General features: G+C 42.3%; 1 protein-coding gene across 8 annotated transcripts in view; it reads right to left on the bottom strand.

The window, feature by feature from the left end:
* Positions 1-13,065, bottom strand: part of LOC531747 (adenylate cyclase type 10) — a 39,938-nt gene that overhangs the window by 7,812 nt on the left and 19,061 nt on the right. For 7 of the 8 annotated variants that reach the window (XR_001494844.3, XM_005223521.5, XM_005223523.5 and 4 more), the window contains 8 exons: positions 12,513-12,784; positions 11,823-11,959; positions 10,809-10,934; positions 8,350-8,616; positions 6,933-7,262; positions 3,082-3,145; positions 1,332-1,551; positions 867-992 (listed from right to left, as the gene is read on the bottom strand). Coding sequence is in view for 7 of the 8 variants with exons in the window: in XM_005223521.5 (XP_005223578.2) it covers positions 867-992; positions 1,332-1,551; positions 3,082-3,145; positions 6,933-7,262; positions 8,350-8,616; positions 10,809-10,934; positions 11,823-11,959; positions 12,513-12,784 (1,542 nt within the window). In the remaining variant the exon portion in view is untranslated. The remainder of the gene's footprint in view (positions 1-866; positions 993-1,331; positions 1,552-3,081; positions 3,146-6,932; positions 7,263-8,349; positions 8,617-10,808; positions 10,935-11,822; positions 11,960-12,512; positions 12,785-13,065) is intronic. The other variant, XM_024983975.2, reaches the window with a different exon arrangement.

Raw genomic sequence — 13,065 nt, 5'->3', positions numbered from 1 at the left:
ATTATTTATTTATTTTTTGGCTGCAGTACAGCCAAAGATCTTAGTTTCCTGACCAGGGGCTGAACCCTCCCGCCCACTTGCCTCTGGAGTGGAAGCGTGGAGCCTTAACCACTGGACCACCAGGGAGGTTTTATTTACTGTTAAAGCAAGATGTGGAATGGAGTACAGAGAGCTCCTATTTGTATTTAACAAAGGAAGTGGGTAGATTGTATATATTTACGTATGCTGAGCCCCTCTGGCAAAATACATACAGATATTTAACACTGGAGGGGGGACCCAGCAGCTGAGTGGTATAGGGTTGAGCGGGGAGAGTTTGAAAAGTACGCTCTTTTCCTTCTAGCTTTATTGAGATATCTTTCACACATAACATTGTGTTAGTTTAAGGTGTACAACGTGATGATTTCTTTAATTGAAGGACAGTGACATGTAATGTTAGTTTTAGGTGTACAGTATAATGTTTCAATATGTGTATACATTGGGAAATGATCACTACAACAAGTTTAACACTTATCACCACATATAAGTACAATTTTTTTTCTTGTGATAAGAACTTTTAAGATCTACTCTCTTAGCAACTTTCAAATATACAGTACAGTATTGTTAACTACAGTCACAAGCTATACATCACATTTCCAGGACTTATAACTGGAAGTTTATATCTTTTGATCACTTTCACCAACTTATCAACTATGCTGGGGGTGACAAGGGATTAGGAAGTGCTCTTTCACTTTCTACATGTATTTCTATGTTTTGAATTTAAATCACATTTATAATTGCTCACAAAAGGCAAAGAGACTTTAAAGGAAATAATAGGGTAATCCTTAAGGAGAAATACCGCAAAGTTCAAGGTTAATCCCTGCCCTCACCTCTGACTGGAGACGACAGAAAGTGGCTTCTTCAAACTGACAGATCTTCACCTTGTGCTTTTTAAAAAACGAGAATGCGGAGGGTTGGCCCAGAAGACTGCTTGCCTTCCTCAAATAAAAGAAGGCCTCCAAACAAGAGAAGGGGAGGAGAAACTGGATTAGGATTCGGATGCTGCTAAGTGTGTGATTAGGACGGTAGCTGGACCAAGGCTATGAAGAATCTGAACTGTGGCAGGATTTAACTGGAAACGGGGAGCTGGACTGGCGGGAGGTGTCGAGGCAGCTTCGGCAGCACACGGTGCTCTTCCCCGCCACGCTTCCGCTTCGAGCTCTCTCCTAGACCCCTTACAGCTCCTTCCTCTCTCCCACTTTCCTCCATTTTTTCATACTTGTGGTAAGAAATCCCAATCAAATCCCCCCAAGTCATAGGGCTCAGCTCAGGGGTAGAGAGCGGAGCTTGCTTACCATGTAATTATCTGACAGATCCAAGGAGGCAGCGGCAGATTCCAGCAGGTAATAAAATGCACACGTGGTTTCTCCAATGACCAGGCAGTGCTGGGTGAGGGGCGAGAGCACTAACTTCAGGACTTCCCTACAGTGGCAGGGCTTCGTGGTCAACATGCCTTTCTTGGGGTTGGTCTGAGCCAGTTTCCTGTTCACTTTATCCAGGAACTCTTCCTCTGTTCTTTGTGGAGAGAAGACGAAGAGCTAACAGTGGCCATACAGCACCAACTTTTGCTGAGGCATTACCAGGTCCGAAAGCCACTTTGTCTGGGAGGCTTTCCTTTATGATTCATTAATCCTATGTCAATCCTTCTCCTCCACTGATCCACAAGGTTTTGAAAGACAGGGACTTTGTTCTTAATGGCAAAGCCCTATTAGGGAGTTTTAAAAACCTAAAGCCAAACTAAGTACCTCACAAATGAAATGGGGAAAAGACCACATCTCAAGAGTAAACTAACACTGTGCTCCATGAAAACATAAAAATGATACAAAGCAATAAGTAATAATAAATTTATCTATCAGCCCATTTGAACTCTATCATGGCACATGTGAATATATTTTATGAAATAACACCATCTTATTCCATAAAAACCCTGCCATTCAGGTAGGCAAAATTACCTCCCTTTTATAGATGAAGAAATTGAAGCTCTGGGACGTTAAATGACTTACATATGACCTCGCAGCTACTGATGTGTGTGCTGTGCTTAGTCGCTCAGTCATGTCCAACTCTTCGTGACCCCATGGATTGTAGCCCCCCAGAATCCTCGGGAATTCTCCAGGCAGGAATACTGGAGTGGGTTGCCATGCCCTCCTCCAGGGGGTCTTCCAACCCAGGGATCGAACCCAGGTCTCTCACATTACAGGTGGCTTCTTTACCATCTGAGCCACCAGGGAGGCCCAAGAATACTGGAGTGGATAGCCTATCCCTTCTCCAGGGGATCTTCCCAACCCAGGAATCGAACTAGGGTCTCCTCCAGCGCCGGCAGATTCTGAGCTTCTAAGTAAAACCAAAATTAGAGTTCACCTTTCTGAACTACTAGTCCAGTGCATTTTTCACAGGCACCACAAGTTCAAAAGAGCTCTGATTTCTCTGAGACAGAATGACTGAAAAAGTGAGAACTGAGGATGGCTTTGGATAGTGAACATTCTGATAAGTAGAAGGAGGTAGACATCACTGAGTATTTTTAAAAGGGAGAATTGTGTGAGCAAAGACACATTAAGGATGGGCGTGATTAATGTAGAATATAGATTTTTGTTTGAAAACTGTAGGAAATCAGGCTGAATAAATGATAGGAAACTTGAGAGTTGCTGGTGAATTCAAGGTAGGAACTTGCAAAATTGGTAAGATACACATTAGAAAGCCAGGAAGTACATGGTTATGAAATATAAAATCATTTTAATATCATCTGGGTTCAAAAGTAATTGAGCAGGCAAATTTATAGCTGAAAAAAATCTGTTATGTGTATAACACATTTGAGAGAAATTAAATAAAGTTTTTCTTAATCACTAAGAAATAATTTCCCTATAAACAATCAAACAAAACCTTTCCAATTCACTGTTAACTTGCATTTTGGGCTGAGAACAGAAGTCACTATTCCTGGGTGGTCGGATGCCTTCCTTGTCTGTAGGTAAGGTGAGTGTCCTAGTTTAATGATCAGCTGTGTCTCACTTTCTGACCCCCTCCACGTCCACTCTCAGCATCTCCACCTACCTGCAGTATTCCCTTGTGAAGGCCTCCTGACTTCTGGATGATTCTGTCTGGAACTGAAAAGTGTCTGTAGGGAGGAAAAGATGACTGTCCTTAATCGTCTGTGTTTGTATTAACTGAGAACATTTAAAAATTCCTGACTACCTTTCATGAAAATTGCTTCCCCCATTATAAAAATGGTAAATTTAGGTTTAATAGTAACCTTACATGCAAGATTAGGGTACTAATTCTTTCTTCCTTAAACGCAATTACTTGTGATTTAAATAGTAATTCCTTTCATTCTCAAACCTCCCAAACCAATTCCTAATTCTGTTTGCTAAAGAAATGAATAAAGAATGTCCCTCTGGTTTGATGACTAATTCTGATAGTAGAAATCTATGAACATATCTGGATCAGATTTATAACTAGATGGGAGAGAACACAGAAGAAGTGACCTAGTGAAGGAAAACATGAGGGCACAAGATGTCACATCCCACCAGGGTCACAATAGCCAGAAGAGGTTTTCAGCTTTACCTGGTTGATTCTGCTGCTGCTGCTGCTGCTGCTAAGTTGCTTCAGTCGTGTCCGACTCAGTGCGACCCTATAGACGGCAGCCCACCAGGCTCCCCCATCCCTGGGATTCTCCAAGCAAGAACACTGGAGTGGGTTGCCATTTCCTTCTCCAATGCATGAAAGTGAAAAGTGCAAGTGAAGTCATGTCTGACTCTTAGCGACCCCATGGATTGCAGCCCACCAGGCTCCTCCGTCCATGGGATTTTCCAGGCAAGAGTATTGAAGTGGGGTGACCTGGTTGATCCTAAATAACCTCTATCCTCCAGATTTGCCTCTTCCTCTGCAGCTGTCTTCTGCTCAAAAGGCAAAGACTTGAAAATGCTGTGGAGATGTTACCTATTTGGGCTCAGGAGCACAGGTGGTGGGATTGAAAAGGAGTCTAAGGGAACAATTACAGGGAGGGTTTGTGTCAAGTAAAAGGACTGGCTCGCTGATTATTTAATGATGTCATATAAGGTAAAGTAGGTCTAAGGAAACTGGAATTTGGCAGCACTGCTGTGATGCACAGTTCTCAGGCACCACCGGATTGCAGCCTGAGAGAGCAGCACGCTTTGTTCTGCGTGTCTGTGCACAGAGACCCAGGGTCTGGGAAGCCTCTGTAAGAGTTCGGCTGTGCTGGAAAGGTCCTGAGCCTTGCTCACGCCTAGATTGACCAAGCTGCCTCATCTAAAGGTCAATACTGACCTCTCAAAAACAAAAGGCTGAAAAGCAATTACGAATGATAGTGTGATTTTTCCATAATACCAACCAGGACATTCCCTGTTTTTTTTCCTCTTCCCCTCAGCAAGTACAAAAGTGCAAATTACCATAGACCTCATCAGCCAGAGACCAATTTCTCCAAGTCACTGGTCCACCTTCAGAGTCATAAGAATGTTACAGCCAAAGAAGGTATTAAGATCATAGATCAAAATCTTCATTTTAGTCTTTTACCACCACCAATTCGCCATATCCCTTTCCCCCGCCAATACCAACACCAACTTCTCTTTTATTAAAGTAGAGAAAAAGAAGATACTCCTGGGTCTTGACAGCTGTCTTCAAATATGAAAGAAGGCACAAAGCTGAAAAATGAGTGAAAAATTTGCAGGAAGGTAGAGTTCACCTGGGTGAGAGAAGTTTTCTAACAGCTACTGAGAATGAAATGAGCTGTCCTACAAGGCAAGCTAACTGAAAATGTTAAAACAAAGAGGGTGAATTGTGGGCCCTCTGCAGTGAAATCTCAGAGTCCTAACCACTGGACCACCAGAGAATTCCAAGGGTGAACTCTTATCTGGGTTGTGGTAGAGGGCTATAGGTTTGGGGGAACATCTATCCACTAAAACTTCTTTAAGTAGCTAACTCCTACATAACGCTCAGATCTCACTTCTGGAATTATCTCCTTCAAGGAAAAACCTTATTCATTTCTCAGGCTGGGCTAATAGCCATTTCTCTAGGTATCCAAACCCCTAGGTAGTCCATTTTATCACCTTTACCAGGCCATACTGGAATTCTCTATTTATATGCCTGTGACTATGCCAAAGCCTTTGACTGTGTGGATCACAATAAACTGTGGAAAATTCTGAAAGAGATGGGAATACCAGACCACCTGACCTGCCTCTTGAGAAACCTATATGTAGGTCAGGAAGCAACAGTTAGAACTGGACATGGAACAACAGACTGGTTCCAGATAGGAAAAGGAGTACGTCAAGGCTGTATATTGTCACCCTGCTTATTTAACTTCTATGCAGAGTACATCATGAGAAACGCTGGGCTGGAAGAAGCACAAGCTGGAATCAAGACTGCTGGGAGAAATATCAATAACCTCAGATATGCAGATGACACCACCCTTATGGCAGAAAGTGAAGAGGAACTAAAACGCCTCTTGATGAAAGTTAAAGTGGAGAGTGAAAAAGTTGGCTTACAGCTCAACATTCAGAAAACAAAGATCATGGCATCCGGTCCCATCACTTCATGGGAAGTAGATGGGGAAACAGTGGAAACAGTGTCAGACTTTATTTTTGGGGGCTCCAAAATCACTGCAGATGGTGACTGCAGCCATGAAATTAAAAGATGCTTACTCTTTGGAAGAAAAGTTATGACCATCCTAGATAGCATATTGAAAAGCACAGACATTACTTTTGCCAACAAATGTCCGTCTAGTCAAGGCTATGGTTTTTTCCTGTGGTGATGTATGCATGTGAGAGTTGGACTGTGAAGAAAGCTGAGTGCTGAAGAATTGATGCTTTTAAACTGAGGTGTTGGAGAAGACTCTTGAGAGTCCCTTGGACTGCAAGGAGATCCAACCAGTCCATTCTGAAGGAGATCAGCCCTGGGATTTCTTTGGAGGGAATGATGCTGAAGCTGAAACTCCAGTACTCTGGCCACCTCATGTGAAGAGTTGACTCATTGGAAAAGACTCTGATGCTGGGAGGGATTGGGGGCAGGAGGAGAAGGGGACGACGGAGGATGAGATGGCTGGATGGCATCACTGACTCGATGCACGTGAGTCTGAGTGAACTCCGGGAGTTGGTGATGGACAGGGAGGCCTGGCGTGCTGCGATTCATGGGGTTGCAAAGAGTTGGACACAACTGAGCGACTGAACTGAACTGAACTGAACCACCACCCCCCAGAAAACCTGATAATTTCACTTTGTATTCTTAACACTTACTTGAAACATCTGATACACATAAGGACTCTGTATATGTGTACTGAACTGACAATTTATAATAATAAAAACAATAATTAAATGTATTGAGCACTAACCATATGCCTGGTACTATTCAAAGCACATTATATATTTTAACTCACTTAATCCTCACAACTACCCTATGAAATGTATACTGTTATTTTCTTCAGTTAATTGAGGTTAAGTAACTTGCCCAAGGGGCTTCCCCAAGTGGCTCAGTGATAAAGAATCTTCCTGCCAATGCAAGGAGACATAGGAGACTTTGATCTTTGGGTCAGGAAGATCCCCTGGCAGAGGAAATGGCAATCCACTCCAGTGTTCTTGCCTGGAGAATCCCATGAACAGAGAAGCTTAGCAGGAGTCCCTGGGTTTGCAAGAGGGTCGGACATGACTGAGCAACTGAGCACACACCCACAGCTTGCCCAATATTGCCAACCAAAACAAGTATGACCTCTAAAGTTCCTTTTAACTCTGAGATCACACTTTTTTTTTTTTTTTTAATTTCTGGTACTTCAGTGATAAATGACTCTCCACCTATTTTTCTCTCTTAATCTAATTTCATCTTTTGAACGAAGAGTCCCAAGTACACAAATAAAGAGAAGTGATGCCCACATATCTTCTTTCTGCTCCCTGATTTACCTTGGGGAGAAGGCAGCTGCAATCTGTCTGTGATCACTTGTGTTAGTATCGAGCCAGTGTCTTTGTAGCTACAGAATCGGGAGGTCCTGCTGGAGCTCTTAGTGGAACAGATGGCGAAACGGTGGAAGGGGACAAAGTCTCCCCCATGACAGCTCCCACAGCGGCAGGCCAGATCTCGAAGAAAGCAGGCACATTCAAGGTGTAGGGCTGTTTGCTGTGCCTTGGGCCACAGCTCCCAAGCCCCTTCCCGCAAAAGAGGCACTCCAAATTCAAGCACCTCCATCTGAGGTAGGGATAGTTCCTCTTGTAGCTTTAGAGGAGAGTCAGCATCTGAAACATAGGAAATGCTAAATGAGAGCCTCCCTTAAGGTAGTAAACTCCCAAGCACATGCTACTAGTTTATAAGAAAATTTTATTGATAATTCTTGTTTGGTATTATTGCTTCCTTTGTATAAAGAATTGTATACCAGTGATATTGACCATATTTAGGATAAAGTACAACAGGGAATAAATGATCAGGAGACAGATTTCTTAGTTATTCCTCCTAAATTGAGCTTTTTTACTATTAATATAAATTATTATAAACATCAAGTAACCAGAAAGGCTCTGCTCAAATATAAAACTCAACTCAAAGTCAAAGGGAAACTATTTGTGGATTATATGTGCTTTGGGTACGGAGAAGACAATGGCACCCCACTCCAGTACTCTTGCCTGGAAAATCCCACGGACAGAAGAGCCTGGTAGGCTGCAGTCCATGGGGTGGCTAAGGGTCGGACACGACTGAGCGACTTCACTTTCACTTTTCACTTTCATGCATTGGAGAAGGAAATGGCAACCCACTCCAGTGTTCTTACCTGGAGAATCCCAGGGACGGGGGAGCCTGGTGGGCTGCCGTCTATGGGGCTGCACAGAGTCAGACACGACTGAAGCGACTTAGCAGCAGCAGCAGTGCTTTGGGTAGCCTATGTCACAATTTTATTCTTTCATGTGGAGAATATGAGACTGCAGCTATTTAATGCATATCTTGCTTTGTTCATGTCTGTTTCAATATCATGCTTAACTCCCTTGTGAATTTCTAAAATCAGAAATAATTTACCCACTTTTCTTCTTATTTATCCCAAGAAGCCAATAAAAGACTACAGCAATATTTTCTAAACCAAAAATCAAGATACAAATACTTAATGCACGGGGTTTAACATGGAGCTAGAATTCTTCAAATTAAGACAATTTTGAAAAATAAAAGCTATTCATTCACTATAAACATGGTTCTTCCATGATTAAAACAATAATTTCCCCAATTCTTTAGACATAAGCTTTAAGAGACTGGGGCCCATGACACGATATTGATGTTCTTTTTGAACAAACACACCTTCTCCAAAGCTCTCTATTTGGGCCTGAGAACAAGGCACCAGCTCACCTGACTTTGTCGTCTCTTTGGTATGCTCAGTCTCGACAGAGGAAGGCACTAATATTGGCTCAGCAGGAAGCTCTTGGCCCTTATTGCACCAGTGGAGCACGTGCATATCCACAAGATCCTTCAGTACCTCAAGTAGCTTATTCTTACTCCAGCCAGGCAGGAGGTGCTGCAGCAGATCTATGTGGAAGAAGTGACCAATGACTGCAGCACATTTAACCAGCGACTGTTCCTCTGGGCTCAGTTGATCTATTTGGTTCACTGCTATTTCTGAAGAAAAAGAAATTAGCAATGAATGAGTTTTCTACCAACACAGAATATACCATGTTAATAATCTGCTCATTAAAAAAAAAAGGCTTGCTTTTTCTTTCACCTGTTCTCCACTCAGCTAAATCTCTTGAAAGAACCTTATCTCCATGTCTTCTTTTGTCCCCGTTGCTCATTCATTATTTATCCAACAATCGGGTTTTCACCACGACACTGAAGCTATTTCTTGCGGTCACCAAAACCTTTTGCTGGTAGACCCGTTTTGTTTTTACTTTCTTAACTAAACATGAAAGCTGGGCTTCCTGGTCCCAGAACTCCAATTAGTGTAAAGAGCTCAAAACTCCAAGCATTTTAGTAAATCTCTCCAAATTCTGATCTATATATTAAAGCAGTTGTTATTAAACCAATTATATCACCAAACCCCAAATCTTGGAATAATTCTAAACTTTTTCCTCTCTCTCACAACCAACTGGCCACCCACTCATTCTCTTTCTGAAAGTTCTTGAGTGTATTTCCTTCCAAACAATTCTAGTCTAAGTAGTCATTTTCACCTGGATCACTGTACTACCATTTTGAACATCACCAGTCTTCTCTTCTCTTCTTATCCCAATAACACATTAACTAGTGGTAGAACTGTACACTTAAAGTACAAATATAATGTCAGCCCCCTTCTTAAATATTTTTATAACTTATATGGCTTTTTACAATGCAGCTTTGGCTTTTCATTTAGACTTGCTGACTGAACTATTCATTTTAGCTTATGAGTTAACAAATCCTTTTTCCTTCCCTGTGGACAATACTGACCTTGGGTTAACTTTCTAGCCATTGCCTAGGATCCCCATAAAATTAGAGTGTCAGCTGAGTTGCCAGGTAACACTGCTTATGCAAAGAGTGATCCTTGACTGGAAACTGAATTTGGACTAGGAAAACTGTGAATAAGCTACAGCTACCTGGTGGTAAGCCACAGCTTTGTGGGGGTTCCTCGGGTGTAGTGATTCCTGTAACAGGGTCACAGTGCCTAGAAGCTATGCCTACAGGACTATTCTAAGAGATATCAGTTTCTTGTTGGGAAATGGGGCATCTAAGGACCCATCCATCATAGTCTCATTCCATCATATCTAAGTTATTCCCTGAGGTTCCAGAGGATAGCAGTAGGAACTGTTGTGAGGATCCCCACTGAAGGAAACTACTGGCTACGTTCTCCTAGAGTGCCGTGTTCCCTGACCTGTATGCTTCTCAGTTAGTAAAGCCAAAGCTAAGTGTGGCCCATCACAGTTGGAGGAATATGAACTGTCCAGATGAACCTAAAACCACCAGAGTGAACAGCTTATGACAGCTAATAGTCACTGACTGTTTATTATATACCATGATTTATTTCATTTAATCTTCACCTAACCCCATAAGGTTGGGACTATTATTATCCTCTCTTGACTGATGAGAAGACTAAGGCTTAGATAAGTTTATCTAACATTTCACATCCAGTAAGTGGGGGAACCAATGGTACCCAGGTTTTTCTGATGCCAGAGTCCTGGCTCTTAATTACCAAGGCATTCTGTATTGCTGTTTCACATACCTGTCTATATTCTCAGTAAGACCATAGTTGACTTGAAGGTATGCTTAATCATAATATTCCTGAAAAGGGGTTAATAAAGTACCCTGGCCACTATACTTTTGAATAGAACTTTAAAACCTTCATGTATAAAAAGAGCACTCCCTGCCTAATTATGCCTACCCAATTCTGAGGGCTTTATTCTTCATCTCATCAGTCATTATAACCTTATACTTTGCACTCTTTTTGTTAAACTCCTGCTAGGTCCCTAACACTGTCTATTCACTAGCACCATGGATTTTCTTAAACCTCAGCAACATTTTCTCCTTTGATTACTGTCTCCTCCAGCACAGAAATATGCACAAAGGGAAACTCAGGTCATAATATTTATTAAATAACTAGAAAACTTTTCCAAGTCAGCCTCAAAGAGAACAGTGGGCTCAGTTATGTAAAACATAACTCAAGTAGCATTACAAGTCTTTAACAACTCTTTGGGCAGTGCCAGAATTTATTTCTGAAAGGCAGGTTTCCTTTTGGAAGAAATGAAGCTAGTGTGATAATGAGGGTTCTATACTCAATCACCCACCAAATTACTAAGTGCAATGACATCCGTAATTGATTCACATGAGGTCTTCAAGGGACCTGCCTTTTAATAACGGTGGAAGAAGCACTGTATCCAAGTTCACATCATCCTTGACTGTGCAGACATAAAGTTCCTGGTCTTCAGAGCTGGCAGGAGAAACACTGTACATGGTGGATTTCATGGCATTGGCTGTAGGGAAAGAAGACTATGATTGAGGAAAATGCCATGCTCAGTCGCTGTAGTTTTAAAGACACAAGATTACAAGAATGTACTCAAGACACTGAAAGGTTTGGGTGAATGAAGCACACACCTTTAAAGTGGTTTACCCCACCCATCCTGCCTGCTCTCTCATTTTCTCTTAGAAACTAACAACATTTTCTGAAATACACAATACCTAACATTCTTACGCTTCCTGTTTACCTCCCAACATCCCTCTCTGCTACTGCATTACAGCTTGAGGATGCCTTTCTGGATTTATACCTCTTTCTTTTTCCCTTCTCCCATTCTCCATTCAAACCCTCAAGTCATCCTTCTCATCACTAATGTGCAATTCTCTACTAGACTCTCATATTTATCAATCCTCTTTGATGTTTATAAATCCTATTTTTAAATCCCCACTTCTGCTCAAAAAAAGAACTAAAGTAGATGGACTCAATTACTTTATCTGAGGCAGGTATTCAGTGTTTTCAACATGAAAAGTAGAAGAAGTGTTAGTTGCTCAGTTGTATCCAACTCTTTGTGACCCCATGGACTGTAGCCCGCCAGGCTTCCCTGTCCATGGAATTCTCCAGGCAAGAACACTGCAGTGGGTAGCCCTTCCCTTCTCCAGGGGATCTTCCTGACTCAGGGGTGGAATCCAGGTCTCCTGCATTGCAGACAGATTCTTTACGGTCTCAGCCACCAGACGGTAAACATAGCTGCATATTATTTGTATGGTTCACTTAGCCAGGAAGGCCTAATCCAGTTTATAATGTCAGCAGGGAATAGGCATATGCCTAATAAGGGCCAGGTGATGCCATGTTCAGAAATGAACTCCAGCAGCGGGACCAGGGTAGAATCTTGGGAAGCTCAGCTTACCTGAGAGGGTCTCCCACTTGCTGTTCTCCACTTCCTCCTTTTGGAGGTCATGAAAGCACAATACGTTTTTAGAGAGAAGATCCTGGCATAAGACCTCACAATAAAGGGGGTTTCCAAAGCACCTGCGGAGAAGGTAGCTGTAGAGAGGTAAGCAGGGGATTGCTGACTAAAGAGGCCCACTTGAAGCGAGCCAAGCATAATGGTATTTCATAATGAGGAATACTTCTTTTGTTAAAGTCAGTCCCTGATGATATACACTAACAGAGGGAAGCAGCAGCACAGAAATGTAAAAAGACGTTTCTGACTGGTTTTGTAATGTATTTGGGCAGTAACTTTTCTCTCAACTATTTTGCTTGAAATACTTTGCTTGCTTAGCTATTTTGTTGAAAAGGAACTAATATCCCCTTGCTGAAGGGTCTGGAAGAAATTGGCCTGGCCACACATAATGGAAAAATTAAGCAAGCCATCCAAGTCCTAACTGTCCTATGAAAACCTGGGTGAATGGTTTGGGGAGGTAGCCCTTTTACTGGGTTACTAGGAGACTGTCTACTCTTAAATCCACTTTTGGGCTTCATCATGGTTTCTAATGCCCTTCTCTCCCCCAACTCTGGTGTGAGACCTGAGCCTTCTCTTATATTATGGCACTGGCTCCGCCCTTAATCAAGTGCCCAGCTAGTCCTAGCCACTCACGTCTGCAGCTCTTGGGGGATGCTCACCACCCCCAGTTCCCAACATGCCATTCTCAACAGTGAGGTCGCTGCCAACTTTGAAATGGGCACCAGGACAGCTGGAGGGCTCTGCAGGAAGTGCTGGGCCTGGCCACACAGGGTGGAGGTAGTGGTCAACGTCATCACCATGATGATAGGCACACCGGAGAGCAATGTTCCCAAAAATTCCCAGGAAGCTGCATCCATATACTGGGCCTCGTCAATGAGGAAAATCAGTGGTGTTTCCCTTACTGCCTGGAAATAACAGTAGAGAAACAATGATAACCTCTGATTAGAAATGAAGTCACCTGATTTTCAAATCTACCATGAACTTCCCATCAACACCTTAAATGTCAGTACAGGCTGGTATTTTCAGAGTAAAATGTAAACTAAGCCCAGGTAATATTTTACTTTATAAATATAAAATAGAGCCTGTATATCTAATTCCTAAAGAAATGTACTGAGCGTCATTGAACATGAAAATACTCTAACTGAAATATGAAACAAACATCAAAGTGTTCTCCAAATCAAACCTG

Source organism: Bos taurus, chromosome 23 (genome assembly GCF_002263795.3).
Source record: "Bos taurus isolate L1 Dominette 01449 registration number 42190680 breed Hereford chromosome 23, ARS-UCD2.0, whole genome shotgun sequence".
In the NCBI taxonomy this organism is placed as follows: domain Eukaryota; kingdom Metazoa; phylum Chordata; class Mammalia; order Artiodactyla; family Bovidae; genus Bos; species Bos taurus.
Note: the sequence above shows the minus strand (reverse complement) of the source record. Positions and strands in the feature narration are given on the sequence as shown.